The 18501-nt window shown below is 33.7% G+C and overlaps 1 protein-coding gene across 9 annotated transcripts in view; it reads left to right on the forward strand.

The window, feature by feature from the left end:
- Positions 1–18501, forward strand: part of EDEM3 (ER degradation enhancing alpha-mannosidase like protein 3) — a 73595-nt gene that overhangs the window by 25300 nt on the left and 29794 nt on the right. For all 9 annotated transcript variants that reach the window (XM_008968564.4, XM_034942361.3, XM_008968566.4 and 6 more), the window contains exons 3-9: positions 1182–1282; positions 1828–1867; positions 4249–4361; positions 5900–6053; positions 12481–12615; positions 15001–15106; positions 17463–17560. In XM_008968564.4, the coding sequence (XP_008966812.4) occupies positions 1182–1282; positions 1828–1867; positions 4249–4361; positions 5900–6053; positions 12481–12615; positions 15001–15106; positions 17463–17560 (747 nt within the window). The remainder of the gene's footprint in view (positions 1–1181; positions 1283–1827; positions 1868–4248; positions 4362–5899; positions 6054–12480; positions 12616–15000; positions 15107–17462; positions 17561–18501) is intronic.

The following is an 18501-nucleotide window of genomic DNA, read 5'->3' on the forward strand; positions in this document are numbered from 1 at the left end:
AAAGCAAGATAAAGTTAAAAGCCAAACAAAAGAGAAAAATGTTTACTGTGTGTGACAAACATAATGTATGAGAGTCTCTTGTGGCCAAAAAAAGCAACCAATGGAAAGATGGGCAAAAGATCAACAGACATTTCAAAAAAGAAATAGCAATGGATAATACAAAAAGATGTTTATCCTTATTAGTAATGAATCTTTAGATACCATCTTTTACCTAGGAGATTGGCAAAATGTGAACTATTGATCATTTCCTATGTTAGTGAGAATGTAATTGAGTGTAGATTGGTGTCCTCAATTTGTAGCATTTACCAAAAATTAGTTATACATACCTTTGACCCTAATGGGTCTATTTTTAGGTATCTGATACATAGAAATACTGGCATATGTTCAAAAGATACATGCACATAGGTGTTTATTGCATCATTGTTTATATAGAAAAAAATTGAAATCAACCTCCATGTTCATCAGTAAAGGGATACTTTGAGGAATGGGTACTGCTAAGGGGATAGACTCTGGAGTCAGGGTACCTGGCTTTGAATTCTGGATCATTTACTAGATGTGTGATCTAGGCTTACTTAACTTCTCTGGGCCTCAGTTTTTTCATCCATGAATTAGAGATAATTGAATCTACTTCAGAGCATTGTGACAATTAACTAAAATATATAGATAGAATATCGCTTAGAATATAAGTACTCATTAAATATTAGCTAATGTTATCAGTTTGTAGTTATTAGAATAGAGTACATCTGTAACATTCTAAAAACATGGGAAGAAAACTCCATGATTTAAGTGACAAATGTTAGAGCAATATGTGCATATGGCATGAACACCTGTTCGTAAATAAAATTTTAGAATAATATATGTGTATGTATTTGAATGTATGTGGGATAAATCTGGAAGGATAAATGCCAGTCTTATCAGTAGTTAGCTCTAGGAAGTGAGATTGGGGAGGGGAGGGGAAGCAGATTATCAGTTTTTTAAAGAAATTTTTTGGTATTGTTTGACTTTTTTCCAAGCATGTATTACATTTGTAATTAAAGATTTTTGAAAAGATTCCACAGGGTGTAAATTTAGTACAACTTTTGACTATTATTTTACTTTTTAACTGTGAAAAAGTTATGTTCTCAAAATGATGTGTGCTTTCTCTTATTTTCCTTAGCGACTTACTAAAGTTTTCCTTGCAGGAACATGCTTACCCTGCTGATGAACTCATGCCTTTAACCTGTAGAGGTCGAGTTAGAGGCCAAGAGCCAAGTCGCGGTGACGTTGATGATGCCTTGGGAAAGTGAGTATTAACACAGGGCATGGCATGGCATCTCAGAGTTCCCAAGTCTTAGACTTTTACAGACAGTTTACATATAATAATATTTCTAGAGATTGGCTAAATTTTAAAGACTGTTTTATGTATTACATTATGCTCCTTTATTCCCTTCTGTTATCATTTATAAAAGATTAATCAGTTTACATCTTGGATCAGAGAAAAGTTAGTTGTTAAGCTGCATATAACTTAAAATATATGTAAGTTTTATGTAACTTTTAAAATATTTATAAAGTCATTAGCACATTGGACTGTTGATGTTTTAATATTTTCATTTGTTTTCAGAGCTAGTGAATGTTTCTATGCCTCTTGAAGATACGTAGATTCATTGAACATAAATGTAAAGGCTTTTCAGTTTCTTTCAGAGCCTTATAGGTTTCATTGTACTATAGATACATGGAAGTGCTAATTTATAGAAACTACCAGTCAATAGAATATAGATAAGTCTACTTGTACATTCATAAACTATTTAGGATTCTAATGTTTTATATCTTGTTACGCTTGTTTCTTAGATTTTCTCTGACACTGATTGATTCTTTGGACACTCTTGTGGTAGGTTTGACTCTTCTTGGATTTATTTTATTCATGATATGAACACTTAAGTATTATGAATATGATCATAACACAGTAAGTATGAAATAGAAGCCTTCAGAATTAAAGATGTTCTGATCTTTGCTTCTAAATAAATCTTTTACACTGTTGAGTTGATGATGTCAAATGGAATTATGTAATATAACAGAGATACCCAAATGATTTATGGGGATGTCAGCTTATGTAATGGCACCTTAATTAGGAAGGTCCTTTTTTCCCCCCTTTGGACAAGGAGGTTGAAGCTATTGGAAAAAAGTAATTTTAGAAAATATCATTGATGTTGTTCCATAATGACATGCCAAAATGATATCAAAATTGTTAAATTAGAATCTTTATATTGCTGTGTTCATAAGCAAAAAATTAATTTTTCCCAGCAGTGATTTTTAGCATCAGGTGATCACTTCTTGGTACTCCTTTTCAACCTCATATAGTACAGAAATTTATTTCTGGTTCAGGACTGTTTGTGATGACAGAGGGGAAAGATTGAGTTACAGATGTCATGATTTCTAAATACAGTATCTTTTTAGTTTTTTACTCTTAGATCATTATGGTGTAAAAGTAGGCTTTTGTGAGAATTTTCCTTAAGGCATAATTCTCAAGTTCCAGTTAATATCCCAAGTGGTGATTAATATTTAAAAAACAAAACAAAAAACCTTTGGGGTATCAGAAATTTTTTGGAACTAGGCTTCTCAATGTTGTTTCTGCATTCTTCTTTCACTGGAGTATTTTTTTTTTAAGAACGAAAATTCTCAACTTTAAAAGCAGCTTAGGAGGATCACTTGTGATTTAAAAAAAATAGGTCCTCCTAAGTTATTCTGATTCAGTTGTTGTGGAGTGGGACTGGGCATCCCTTCCAAAGCTCTTTGGTTCAAAAAGATGTTATGGTTGAGAAAAATCACGATTGTTAGATCTTTTTAGCTAGTCAGGGTTTGAAAGTCACAGCTTCATTTTTTGGAGATTAATGGAATATGCAAACTATATTACAGTAACTATGAGAAAGAGAAAATACTGTGTGCCTTGTTTTTGGTTTATTGGCCTTAAAGAAAACATATGGAAGAGTCTGATTACAAGCTAGAAGAGTTCAAGAGGCAAAAATTCCCAGGAGATAAACCCAGGGAGAAGAATTAGATTAACAAAGTGATACTAAAATGTATATGTGTATGGAGGGTGGGGATAGTGGAACAGTTATGTCTCATTCCAAAAGTGATAGATGCACTGTATGTGCCTGCATTTATTGCTGCCCACTTGATGTGGACTTTGAGATTGAGAAGGGAGAGCTGTCAGTTTAAAATCAGGTTTCATGTTATGTTTTAGTCAGGACTTACCCTAAATTTTACTTTTACTGAATTTAGGGAGATACTCTTATGGAATGTTTTATAAATTAGAATTTTTACGTATCAAATCAAGTGAAAAAGCACAACAAATTATTATCAAACAAGGAGAGATTAAACAGTTAAGTAAAGGAAAACTACTTTTAATGTACTTAGGCTCTAGGTAACATCTCATGGGCGGCCTTAATTTAGACTGAAAAATCATAGCAGCCTGTGTGATGACAGGGACTACTTTTGCTGCTCATTGCAAGAATCCACAAAATTCTTAGTTTAGTCAGGATTCTAGATCTGCATGGTTAATAGTTGTAATTATTTTAAGCACTTAAGTCAGACACTCTACTAAAATCATTTTACATACATTATCTTATTTAAGAAAACAACCCTATAAGAGTAGGTATTTCCTCTTTTTATAGATGAAGGAACAAGCTCAGAAATGGAAGTAAGTTGTCTGAGATCACAAGGGTAGTGAGTGAAACAACCAGAATTCAAATCAGGGCATGACCACAACATTGTATGACCACAACATTGTATAGCCTCCTTAGTGAACAGGGCATCCATGGAGTGAAGCTAGCAGGTGATGTATAGTTTAGGAACAATTGAACATGCCTTGAAGAAAGTGCTTTCTTCTGATAATAAAAGCAACTTTTAGAATGTATCTGGTGAATAGGATGGGTTTTAATTTTGTTTTGACTTAGAAGCCAAATTCTACTAGAACTCACCTCATGTAGCCTGGGTCATTAAGAATCCAGTTAACAGGTCTGATGATGGTAGCTTCAAAGTCCTCATAATATTTCAGTGTATGCAAAGAAGTGTATAAAGATGCTGTATAATTAGATACTTAATTTTTTTAGTTTTAGACATTATTACATTTTTATAATATACTTAGAAATATTATTTGTGTATGTCACTTTTTAGAGTTTTAAAGTAGACTGACTTTTAATAGCTCATTCTAAGAACGTTTCTCCTTGTCTTGGTAGAAAATAACTTTATTTCATAATTTGCTTCTCCCAGGTTTTAAATAAAACTAAAGAATTTGAAGATGCAGTGAGAAAAGTTTTAAGAGATGTTAATTTAGATAACGATGTAGTCGTATCAGTCTTTGAAACAAACATCAGAGTTCTTGGGTAAGTATGAAAGACACTAAAGCTATAATTTTATTTTATTTTTATTTATTTATATATATTTTTTGAGACAGAGTCTTGCTCAGTCACCCAGGCTGGAGTGCAGTGACAATCTTGGCTTACTGCAGCCTCCGCCTCCCGGGTTCAAGCGATTCTCCTATCTAAGCCTCCTGAGTAGCTGGGACTACAGGTGCATACCACCAAGCCCAGCTAATTTTTGTATTTTTAATAGAGACGGGGTTTCACCATGATGGCCAGGCTGGTCCCGAATGCCTGACCTTAAGTGATCTGCCTGCCTCGGCCTCCCAGAATGCTGGGATTACAGGTGTAAGCCACCACGCCCAGTCTATAATTTTAATATCAGAAAAGTTTAGGATATACTGTTTATTTCTTGATGGTAATCATGCAAGAAGTTTCCTGTGTTTAAAAGATGTAAGTTGGAACATTATGAAACACAGAGTCTGTGGCATTACCTTGTATTTAATCACTCACAGACGTCTCTAGACTGAAAGGTAATATCTGTATGTTGTTAAAAAGGGAATATAGGTTGAACATTAGTCAGCTTCATCACAGGTTTTTTCACCAGCTTACGTAGTTTGTTAACCATAGCCAAGCACCTCTTCAGGTAAGCCAAAAGAAACTGAATGTATAAGATTACCTCTCAACAAACAGTTTGAAATGCTCTTGGGCCTTTTTTTTTTTTTGGAGACAGACTCTCGCTGTGTTGCCAGGCTGGAGTGCAGTGGTGCGATCTTGGCTCACTGCAACCTCTGACTCCCTGGTTCAAGTGATTCTCCTGCCTCAGCCTCCCGAGTAGCTGGGATTACAGGCACCTGCCACCATGCCCAGCTAATTTTTGTATTTTTAGTAGAGACAGGGTTTCACCGTGTTGGCAAGGATGGTCTCGATCTCCTGACCTCGTGATCCACCTGCCTCAGCCTCCCAAAGTGCTGGGATTATAGGCGTGAGCCACTGCGCCTGGCCAGGATATTTTGAAAAGATGAAATTACAGGATTTATTAGTTCAAGTTTCAATATTATTTAATTTTTATAGTTTTGATTAAATGTTATTGTAACTCCTCTTTGTCAAAGTGAGTCTACTCTTCAATTAAATGTAAGAAATTGTTATGTAGTTTTACACAGAGTTTATTAATCTAGAGCGAGAGGTTTTTATGTTTTAAATAATATTCTAAGTTAAAGACTTCATGGTGTTACAACTAAATTTTTAAATTTAAAGTTTGTTAAAATATTTGTTAGATTTGTTAAATGTAGTATCTCGGATTTTCTTTAAGAAAATTAAAGCTATTTAAGAACGCAGAACACTTCACAACAGGATAGAATATCTGATTTTTTAAAAAATATATTGACTCTGTAATTGTAATGGCTTACCATAAAATGAGCAGTGTTAAGTAAATAATGTTTAAGTGATTTTTGTCTTTCCTTAAATATGTTAAATTGTATAACAAAGTACCCACACCTTTTTAGATGGTAACTTTTAATTGTCTATAAGATATGGATAATGTTGCATCTCTGTGATCCTAGGGGTCTTTTGGGTGGGCACTCCCTGGCAATCATGCTGAAAGAAAAAGGTGAATATATGCAGTGGTACAATGATGAACTTCTCCAAGTGGCAAAGCAGTTAGGTTACAAACTTTTACCGGCTTTCAACACTACCAGTGGCCTTCCTTATCCAAGAGTAAGTACTTCTGAAAAATATGAGTCTTTATATACTTTCTTTGCTGTTTTACAAAATGAAGTTTTGTGATCAGAGCCATTGTTCTTCACCAGCTTGAGGCTGAAAAAAAAATGCTTCAAAGCTATATAACAAATTTATATTTTCATTTCAATTAACTGATTATACTTCTAAGTGATGTGATAATTAGATTAGTTTAAGCTTTAAAAAAGTTTTATTTCTGATTTCTGTGGGTACATAGTAGGTATATATTAATGGGATATGTGAGATATTTTGATACAATCATACAATGCATAATAATCACATCAGAGTAAATGAGGTGGCCATTACCTCGAGCATTTATCATTTCTTTGTGTTACAAACATTCCAATTATACTCTTTTAGTTGTTTTAAAATGTATGATACATTTCTGTTGACTGTAATCGCTCTGTTGTGCTATTAAATACTGTATCTTATTCATTCTGTCTAACCTGTTTCTATACCCGTTAACCATCCCCTATTCCCCATCCCCACCACCTACCCTTCCCAGCCTCTGATAACCATTGTTCTACTCTCTATCTCCATGAGATCAATTGTTTTAAATTTTAGCTCCCACAAATGAGTAAGAACATTCAAAATTTGTCTTTCTATGCCTGGCTTATTTCTTTTTTGGGGGGGGGGGATGGAGTCTCGCACTGTCACCTAGGCTGAAGTGCAGTGGCGTGATCTCGGCTCACTGCAACCTCTGCCTCCCAGGTTCACGCCATTCTCCTGCCTCAGCCTCCCGAGTAGCTGGGACTACAGGCACCCACTACCACGACCGGCTAATTTTTTGTATTTTTAGTAGAGATGGGGTTTCACAGTGTTAGCCAGGATGGTCTTGATCTCCTGACCTTGTGATCCACCTGCCTCGGCCTCCCAAAGTGCTGGGATTACAGGCATGAGCCACCACACCCAGGTGCCTGGCTTATTTCATTTAACATAGTGCCCTCCACTTCCATCCATGTTGTTGTAAATGACAGGATCTCATTTTTTTTATGGCCAAATAGTATTCCATTGTGTATATGTATAATTTAAGCTTTAATGTGTCATTACATTACAGATTAGATTATGCTGCAGAAGGAAGAACAGATGCTAGACCAGAACTTGGGCACAGAATTATTTGTGTAGAAGATATAATTGAAGCAGTTAGTATGTAGGTGTTAACTGTCCAAAGGAGAGGACAGAGAGAGAACTCACAGGACAGAGGGAGGGCATGAGGAGGAAGGACAGCCAGTGGAAAGTAAAGTACACAGAGATTTAAGAGGAGAACCGTGAAGCAGTGTAGTGTACAGTATTATAAAATCCAAAGAAGGGAACTTCAAAAGGAGGAAATGTTCTAGAAAACTTGAGAATTGGGTGCAAACAGAGCCTTGAAGTTGTAGTGAATAAAGAGGAAAGTATTCAAAGTAGGTGAAAGTAAATAGGAATGAACCACTTATTTTAAGATTTCTTCTGTGTTGATAGTTAAAGGAGAGTTGGCAATAAAGTCAGTTGAAGGAGTTTTATTGGTTTTCCCCTAAGAAAATTTTATATTTAAAGCAGAGGGAAAGAAGCCATTGAAGATGGAAATAGCTCTTCTGATTTATTTTTCATTCTTTATTAACACTATTACTCTCTCCCTCTCATCCAAGACAGATACCTCAGCCATTACCAAGCTCTGTCAGTTTTTTTCTTTTCTTATACCTGTCTTATTCTTTCTCTCTTGGTTTATGCTTCAGAGCACTTGAAAAACCAGTATCACTAAAATCTAATTTTTGTCAAATTATCTTCAAAAATTGTATGGCTCTTTTTATTGTATTGAGTGTCCCTTAACTTTCAGCATTTTTTGTAGTTTGGCAGTAGACTTTCTGACATTCTCTCTTATTTCCATATCCCAGTGAAATCATTGTTCCATTTCAGCCAGAACAATCTATAGTGTCCCCAGAGTCTCTAAGTTTTTTTTTTTTTTTCATTCCATGCCTTTAGGCTTACCATCTCTATCACCCGGCGTAACTTCTCTACAAATATAAGTCAAATCAAATAAGGCTCATTTCCTCCATCAAGAAGTCATCCTTGACTGGAGATATAGCATGATATAGGGCAATGCTTTACCTATCAATTTAGTGAGTTGTGACTAGCACTTTTTAAAAAATTAAACAGACTAGAATGAAATCTCTTCTTGTTTAAATTTCTAGTTGATATTTTAAATAGCTCTCTGGTAAACATTCTTTTTGTTTGTTTGTTTGTTTTGAGATAGTCTCCCTCTATCACCCAGGCTGGAGTTCAGTAGTGTGATAATTGCTCACTGCAGCCTCCAACTCCTGGGCTCAAGTGATCCTCCCACCTCAGCCTCCTGAGTAGCTGAGACTACAGGCACGTGCCACCATGCTCGGCTGATTTTTAAAAAAAATTTTTGTAGAGATGGAGTTCTCACTATGTTGCGCAGGCTAGTCTCAGACTCCTGGGCTTAAGAGATCCTCCCACCTTGGCCTTCTGAAGTACTGGACTCACAGATGTGAGCCATCGTGCCCAGCCTCTGTGGACATTCTGATACACATCTTTTTATACATTTTTAGTTCTTGCTTAGGATAAATTACTCGAAGAGGAAGTAATAAGTCACTGAGTAGGGAATGCTTTTTAAGATATCAGGTACTTGTTGCCCAATTGCTTTTCAGAAAGATTCTTTTTTACTTCTCAGTGTTGTGTAAAAGTACATGTGTCATTTAACTGTTACTGTATATTATTATTTTGCCAACTTAATGAGGAAAAATTGAATTATATTTTAATATGGATTTCTTTGCTTATTAGTACAGTTAAATTTGTTGATCTTTTTTTCTTAGCATATTAAAATTAAAAGCAAAGTTTTTTTAAACAATATATAAACATTTACTTAATTCAGTTTACTTTCAGTAAATACTTTTAGTTTTTGTTATAAATGGAGGTGTTAGATTTTGAGGAATCTAGCATTTCTTTACTTTTGCCGTAACATGAGAAGCAGGCAAGGAATTAAAACAGAAGATACTATGAGCGTTATGGTAAAACAGAGAAACTTATATTATTTTCTTATACTCTGAAGTGTCAAGAAAATTTTAAAAATGATTTTTTATAATAGAACAATAGAAGAAAAATAACTGCTGTCCCATCCTTTCTTATACATGCTTAGTATGCTTTTGCCCATGAAAATTTGTGTAATCAGTCTCTCTTAGATAAGCATATGTAATTGATAGTATTTGCATTAATGGTTTTAACTCAGAAGAATGTACTGTACAGAAATGGTATTGTAAGAGTTGGTCATTTTTTAAACTCATATATAAACTTTAGAGCTAGTACGTACTTTGTAATGCCATTTCCTCAAAGTTAATTAAAAGCAACTTGCCAGCTTTTCAGATAAGACCTCATTACAAACGTTGAGTAGATGATTATATCCATAAAATATAAGGTTAATAAGAATTCTATTATGATTTATACATATTTTAAGGATTTTCTAGTGTAGCAAAAAGACAGTGTAAACAAGTTTAGTGTAGGTAATTTATGCCTTTACTTTGCAATAAAAAAGTGTCCTTTTTAAAATTGCCTTGTGACTCTCAGGAACACAGAATTAGGAGGAACCAGATTCTAGATTGCCTCATGCTTTATTTTATTCCTACTTTCATCTCTTTTTGTCTTAAACCTCTCAAGAAAGCAGGACAATAAGCTCCGTATTACTAATTTCTGCAGTAATATATACTGCTACCAGTGCCATCTCTACACCCAGTCATTTGAGTCCTAGTCAGGAGGACAAGAACCTATCTACCAGCCCCTAGATCCACCAGAGGATCCCGTAAGCAAAAAAAGCACTGAACCCTTCTTCCCTGATTTGTGGAAATGGTAGTGCCTCTTGGATGCTGAAATGCATCTTGGTTCTGCATTTAAAAGTTCTTTAATACTGGCTGGGCGCAGTGGCTCACACTTGAAATCCCAGCACTTTGGGAGGCCAAGTCGGGTGGATCACGAGGTCAAGAGATCGAGACCACCTTCACCAACATGGTGAAACCCCATCTCTACTAAACATACAAAAATTAGCTGGATGTAGTGGTGTGTGCCTGTAATTCCAGCTGCTTGGGAGGCTGAGGCAGGATAATTGCTTGAACCCGGGAGGTGGAGGTTGCGGTGAGCCAAGATCGTGCCACTGCACTCCAGCCTAGTGACAGAGTGAGACTCCATCCCCACAAAAAATTTAAAAAAAAAAAGTTGTTTAATACCACTTATCTTCAGGAAGGATACAAGATTTAAATGAGCAGATACTATAGATAATTGTGTTAATAAATAGTCCTTGTACAAATTTTATAGCAGTCATCTTGGGGTACAGTTCAATATACAAACAAGTATTGTACTAAAACGCTCATGATTCAAAGTATTTCCATTTTAAGGGAAAAGATACTGGAAGTGGAATACAGAGATGTTTATTCTTTTCTATTTTGCTTTTGCTTTCTTATGACTACTCTTAGACTTTGTCATTCTTAGCTCTCAACTACTCCCAATTCAGTGTTATTTCCTTTTCTGAAATTCACATTTTAGCACTTGTGGCTTCCATTTGTTTGGCACTTAATTTATGACTTTTCATTGTCAGTTATTTTCTCTATTTATATATCTGTCTTATTTGCTCTGTCTGGATTTTAAGCTCCTTGAGGACAAGGATCTATTCCTTTGTATATTATCATAATATCCCCCACATGGTAGGTAAGTAAGCAATAAATATTGATTAGTTGATTGTAGTAATTAATGGAACTGACCAGAAAATATTTTTCACTGTTGATTCTTATTGCAAATATTTGTAAAATTATACTTTACCTTAGTGTAATTCATGTGATTACATCTTTATTTTATTATTAAGGATTGCTTCATTTTAGGTTAATTATTCTTAGTATCAATTTTCAATTTTAGTTCTGTAGATAGGGATACAGGCAGCATAAGGGGGCAGGAGATACTTTTCATTCTTGTTTGTGGTGCAGAACTACCTAAAACTAGCTAATCCTACAAAAGTACAAATGGTAGAGATAATTATAAGTTTGGGAGGGGATGGAGGGGTACTGCTAGACTAATAGCACATGAAAATGTCTCAAGTGGCACTTTACAAAGTAAGATAAATGGCAGTACTGAGAACAACATTAACAGTGATCAAATCCCCATCTCTCACCTACGTTTTACATTTGTTGTTTTTTTGTTGTTGTTGAGGGGGTGTTTGTTTAGAAATGCCTGGAATCTGTTGATTGGACACTGTTAAGGCACTAGGTATACCTAGCAATTGATATCTGCAGATAAGTTGAAATATAAATTTTTTTGAGCTTCTCTTTATATAGAGTTTGAATAATAACTGAACCAAGAGTATACCCGTGATGTTTTATGTTTGATTTTTTTTGTTTATTTATTATTGGCTGAATCCTTGGCATATACCTCCTTTTTTGTTGGTTATTTGGATTGCTGAAAAATATTCTAATTTTAATCAGTGTCTGCTCAGTTTGAGTCTAGTTAATCCAGATTCATATTGTAATAGTAAAGGTCTTGCTCTGTCACACAGGCTGGAGTGCTGTGGCGCTATCTCAGCTCACTGCAACCTCCACCTCCCAAGTTCAAGAGATTCGTGCTTCAGCCTCCCAAGTAGCTGGGATTACAGGCACACGCAACCATGCCTGGCTGATTTTTGTATTTTTAGTAGAGATGGGGTTACGCCATGTTGGTGAGGCTGGTCTCAGACTTCTGGCCTCAAGTGATCCACTCGTCTTGGCCTCACAAAGTGCTGGGATTACAGGCATGAGCTACCGCTCGTGACCTATTTGGTTGTCTTCCACTTAATAAAGAAATACCCCTTTGAAAAAATTTCCCTTGTGTTGTTAGCCTGCCAGCAAGGTGATACACTCTATATTTCCAAACTCTTAAAACCCGTAAATGAAATTTTAATTTCCTTTCAAATGTATACCATAACAATCCATTTTTTCTCTATGATGAACTAGTTAATATATATTATAGACTGGTTTTTCACAAATTCTAAACTAACCCTAATTTCTTCTAAGGCTGGTCTACTTCCCTATTCTTGTACTTACTAGTTCAAACTGTCCAGAGAACAAAATTGTTATAAAAGATACCTTCTCTGTGTAATTTCCCTTGGATTATAATCATTTCACTTGTTTACTCCAAGGGAAGTAATTGAGTTTCAATGTCAATGAGGATGGAATGAAATAAAAGCTTACTTACTTCATGAATATTATATGCTTAGAATATATTTCCCTACATGCTAATTGGAAAGTCAGAGATCATCAGATTGAATTTCAGTGTTTAGTTATTTTATGAATTATTTTCATGATTTTATACAAAGACTTGATTGAAAAGCAGTTTCTTATCAGAAAGTCATTGTCTTGATAACTGCTAATGACAATTTTCTAATTGTATTCAGATTAATTTAAAGTTTGGCATCAGAAAACCAGAAGCTCGGACAGGAACTGAGACAGATACCTGTACAGCTTGTGCAGGTACCTTGATCCTTGAATTTGCTGCTTTAAGTCGATTCACAGGAGCAACAATATTTGAGGTTTGCTTTTTACGGTCTTTGATATCCTGGGTATTGGGCATAACTACCTTTATATCTTCTTCATTGGATAAATATTAGGATTATTAGTTGGAGAATTACTGTTATTTTAGTGAACTTTTTGTCTAAATTCCTTTACATGGTTTTTAATTGTCAAAAACCTAGAACATTGTGAGAGAGCTATGTTAAATCCAACTTTGCATTTTGTTCACCAACTATGAAGTATATGTTTAGGTTTAGTCTTAGAAATTTTTTTAGCCATATTACTTAAATGAATTTGATGTCTCCTTGATATCATAAATGTCTTACGAAATACTATGTCCCTGTGTTTTATTTGTTAGACTTCCATATTGCACTTCTGAAAGTTCTGAAACCTTCACTAATCTTCTAAAACACAGTGAAATTTTTGTTCTTAAGTCTTGATTGAGACTCTAATCTGTAAATTTGTTTACTGCAAGGGAAATGTTATTCGGTATCCAAAAGACTTAATATCCCCACATAGTTGTGGACTAGCTATGTCTCTCATTAAAAAAATCTAATTATTTAAGCATGTCATTGGAGTGCAGTGGTAACACAAAGCACCCTCTTTTTCAAGGATATGACTTAGGTTAATGTTTAAAAATCCAACAAATGGCAAACAGAACAAGCAGAAATAGGGACTGTATAGTAGCATTACAGATACTAGATCTGAATGTAAAGAAAACAAATTGACTTTGTATGTATGTATGCCTTTGAATGTATGTCTGTATGTTCAAATGTCTCAAGGACAGATTTATCATGTTTGGTTGGTTAATCTTTTAAACTTAAGTTTTTGCTCTATATCTTGTTCACTAATATTTTCCCTTCATTAAAAAGTGTGGACACTTTTGCATACTTTAATAACTACACTCTCAGATATTGATGCAGTTACAGGTGAGGAAAATAAGGCTCAAAGAGTATGACAGACCTGCACAGCTGGTAGATGATGCATGGAGTTGGAATTAGAATCCATGTCTTTCTGAATTTGAAACCCATACTCTTTCCAGTGGGCTATTTTGTGTTTATTAATAAATCTGTTGAAAGTCATGATTTAAAAAAAAAATTCTTGAATACGCAGTAATTTGTTGTCAGAGAAGATGCAGTTGACAAAGCATTGATATAATACAGGGTTGGCAAACTGCAGTCTGTGAGCAAAGTGCAGCCACTGCCTGTTTTTATAAATAAAGCTTTATTGGAACACAGCCATGCTCAATTGTTTGTTTTTATCTGTGCCTACTTTGGTGCTACAGTGACAGAGTTGAGTAATTGTGCCATTTACTGTGTGACCCATAGCACTTAAAATACCTGGTTCTTGTCTGAAAAGGTTTGCTGACCCTTGGTCTAATATATATAAAGAGATCTGAATTCTCATATTATTTTTTTGTCCTGTAATTCAATTTTAAACTCTAGCTAATCTTGAATTTCACTAGGCCTGTTTTCTTAGCTGTAAAATAAGACTAGGGAAATCTTTTTGAAGTTTCCTGGCTCTGAAATTCTGCCATTTAATTAAAATTATAACCTGCTTTGTGTTTAAGAGAAATCAGCATAGTTTGAGTAAAGAATTATAACTATTTTACACTCTGTAATCTGCCAAGTGACAAATGGGTTTAATGACTTTTTCTTTTATAGAAGTCCTTCTGCAGTGCTAAATAGGTTCATGCTCTGAAATTAATTTAGAAACCTGCCTGTACTTGCCCTTTGCATTTATATTTTGTAACATCTTTTCATCCAAAGCCAAAAATTTGTTCACAACTCATTTTATTTAGTGTCTAGTAGATAAAATAAATGAGAAAAAGAAAAACATGTCATAAGGTTACAAGTTTGTTGTTATCAAATATTTGGTAGCCTAGTTGATTTAATAGCTTTTTACTAATGAGCTTGCTTACCATTTAAAAAGTAGGATCTGAAATGACTTTCAAAGATAGCATACTACCTTTGAAATTCTCTTCCAGTTTTCTAAATAACAGTATCTAGGGAGATTTTTACTTTGCCTTTAAGTGGTAGAAATTACTTTAACAAGTATATCAATTATGTAAGCAATTAATATAATTTAATAATACATGTGTGTGAATATGAACTTGTGCTGCAAGAGTAGATGAAATGAAGAAAAAACAAGAGTAGATGAAAGTGAGCCATCAAAGTGAGCCTTCCTCTGAATAGTGTATTCAGAGTCTTTCCTAACTACACTGATTGGTTGAAAAAGAGCCAAGCTTTGAGTTTTAAGGAAATTTGTTTATAAATAGTTATCTTAGAAATTTAACCTAATTCTTAAAATATCCTATCGGCCTTTGAGTTTTGTTAGTTAGTTTCCTATTTGCCAAAGATACTTAGTTCTTCAAATATGCATTTCTTTTTTTTTTTTAATTACAGGAATATGCCAGAAAAGCTCTTGATTTTCTCTGGGAAAAAAGACAGCGAAGTAGTAATTTAGTGGGCGTGACTATAAATATTCATACTGGAGATTGGGTACGAAAAGGTATGTAAGTTAGGCTTTTTAAATCAAGCCTTTGCATCCTCAAAATGGTTGGGAAATAAAGAATTTTCATTTGTTAAAATAATCTTTGGGATACTATAAAGCATAGGTTCTCACAAGATTGCTGGAATTTTAATTAATTTAGCCAGATTTTCTTTTTTGATGCCAAATGTGACACACTTCTTCTACATGATTTAGTATTCTGTTTCTTAATGGATATAGCATTATAGGTATAGGGTGTAGATGAAACGCTATAATTTATTTGAAAACTAGAGAACCAGATTTCTGCAGCCATCTCACGTCAAGGTGTGGTTTAGTAAGAATATGGGTTTAATAAATTCTTTTTTTCTCCTACCTCCAGAAATATAGTAGCTAAGAGCATAGACTCTGGGGTCATGTTGTTGGATTCAAGCTATGTGATCTTGGGAAACTTATTTAACCTCTGTGTGCCTCTCTATTCCATATCTGTAAAGTGGGCATATTAATAGTAATTAGTTGTTCTGTATGAGGATTAAATGAGTTAACCAAAGTAAAGTGCTTAGAACAGTGCCGGGCATGTACTACACTTACTATGAAGTAAGTGCCCAGTAACGAGATGTTAGTCCTTTTGATTAATAATTTTACTTCTGGGAATCTAGTCTGAGGAATAATACAAAACATAGAAAATTATTTGTTCCCAAGATGTTCCCATGCAATTATTTATAAATAGCAGAAAATTGGGAAACAGTCTAACCATCAGTAAAAAAAGCTAAGAAAATTATTTTACATCAGTGTTGGAATATTGTTATTAAAATAAATCAGGAGCATGGGAAGGAACATGTAACAATGTTACATGAACAAACAGGATATTGAATTGTACAAAGAACTGTGATTTTATCTTTATAAAACACCCTGATAAGCATAGATGAATGGAAATAAATTAGAATATTCTTAATGAAAGCATATTTTTTATACATTTTCTCTATTTCTAAAAAGCTTATCTTGTTTATATGTAAAATAAATGGTAACTGCCTATATTTAAATAAATAAATATTATAAAATTATTAATTCAAACATATTAAAATTATTACCTTTATTCAGTATTGTATAAAATTTTTCTGTGTCATCTAAATGACAGAAAAGAACTTTTGACTCTTCACAGTCAGTTATTTCAGTAATTCAGGGTGATACTGAGGAAGCTAAGAAATGACTAGATTTACCAGAACATTTGAAACTCAAGACAATTTCTTCCAAGTTCCTAAAAGCAAAATATTGAATGGCCACTGATGAAAAGTCATCTTATGTATTCATTCACTGTTTTCTAGTATTTCACTGCTTATAACTGTCTAGTCTCATTTTGGTTATAGTTTAAAAATCAAATATTTTCCTACATCTGTGAATTAAATAGTACAGTGTGGTTACCATATCATACTTCAGCTGTTAAATTAAATCCATTATGTCATAACACTAAAAAGACTCATTTAAAAATGAAGATTTAAAATAACATAATATGTTGATTTAAATGTACCACTAGAAAAATGTTGTGTCTTACAATAGAAATGAAATGTATATAAATATGGGTAAAAAGACGAGTCACTAGTTTGAGATAAGAACTATTATTTTCATGGTAACGTACCAGCATGTATGTGCTTGTATAGCATACACATAAACAGAGAAGGCTTAATGCATTTATAATGCAAATACAAATGCATTAAATAGAAGTTTGATAGTGTATTATAAACCTAAGAGGAAAAATCCAGACTTGTATTTTTGATATTTTGTGCATCAATATATTGCTACAAACATGAAAACTGTGAAATTTTTAAAATCATTTCCTTGCAGTCATAGCATTGTACCATCTTCATTTTTGTCTAGAGTTGGTTCAGTTCTAAGTGGTCTAGACTCCATCTGCCTATCATTTTTTTTTTACTGGTTAAGACAGTAAAATAGGTGGTTTTTGGAATCTATAGGTTTCATTTTTGTGTTAGATAACATTTCTTCTTTTTAAGAGTAGATATTATTATTGTTCTTTAATTTTTCTTGACTTTGGTTCTTTTTTCCTTTTTAGGAAAAAGCAAAACAAGAGACTTCATCTTTAGATTTCCTCAAGATTTAAGTGAATTTACTATTCATTTATACATACCAATTTCTTAAAGAACACAAGATGCTTATTTTCCACCTAGTGAAACTAAGAGCTAATTAAACTATGAAATAGTTAGAAAATTATTTATTTTAAATATAATTATCTGTTCCAGGGCAAATCTAAACTGGTGTAGTCATATATATGCACAATGTTAATTTAATGCTAATCTAAGGAGTGCTATTTTTTAAAAAAAATTTAACGGTTGTTTAATGAAAAATCACATTTGTGTTTCCATAGATAGTGGAGTTGGAGCAGGGATTGATTCATATTATGAATATCTGTTGAAAGCCTATGTCTTGCTTGGAGATGACAGTTTTCTGGAAAGATTTAACACAGTAAGTTGATACAATTTTATATTTTATAATCAACTTCATTTGAGTCCAGATTTTTATAGAAACTCCATTACCTGAATGACATTGTAAAAATAATTTTTAAAATGTGTAGTGGTTTTGTGTCAGTATTTCCTGATGATGTTGAACAGGGACAGCGTAAAAAGTGATATACATTCCAAAAAATCAGTTGATAAAGTAGTTTTATTTTCACCTTTTATCAGAAACTTTGCAGATCTGCCAATAAGAGATGTAATAGATTTGAGTTTTACCTAATCTTGTTTGTACAAGGATAAGAATTATTGAAATATGTTACTAGTTAGCTTTTTCCTTTGTATTTCAATTCTTTTTGAAATCTTGGAAGTTTGGCTTAGTCTTTGATTACACCAAGGATACAGGGCTTTGAAGACCTGGAGAAACTAGTGAGTATTCATTTCAAAAGCAAGTCTTAAGACTGGCTCAGAACCACAAGCATGTTTTTTGGGAAAAGTGGGAGGATTATTGAACCCAATTGAATCACCTTTTTAACTGAAGCAAACTGAAATGAATATAGCAAACTCATCAGTTATATCACTATATTCTTTTTAAACTAATCTGCCATTTCTTTGCTCACCTATCAGTTCATCCATGTTGTATGTATGAGACAGTATGACATGGTGATTAAAAGTATGGGAGATGTACTGGTTTAAATTCTGATTGTACCACCTATGGGTTTTGTGACTTTGGGCAAGTAACTAATATTATTTGCCTCTGTTTCTCATCTACAGAATGGGAGTACTAGTACTATTTATAGGGTTATTGGGAGGATTGAGTTTATGCATTCAAAGTGATTAGAGCAGTGCCTTTAACCTATGGCCAATATTCAATAATAGTGATTAAATAATAGGTAAATTTGCAAAAAAAATTAGTAAAAGTTAATAAGTCATTAATTGCATACTTTCTAAAAT

Source organism: Pan paniscus, chromosome 1 (assembly GCF_029289425.2).
Source record: "Pan paniscus chromosome 1, NHGRI_mPanPan1-v2.0_pri, whole genome shotgun sequence".
Lineage (NCBI taxonomy): Eukaryota > Metazoa > Chordata > Mammalia > Primates > Hominidae > Pan > Pan paniscus.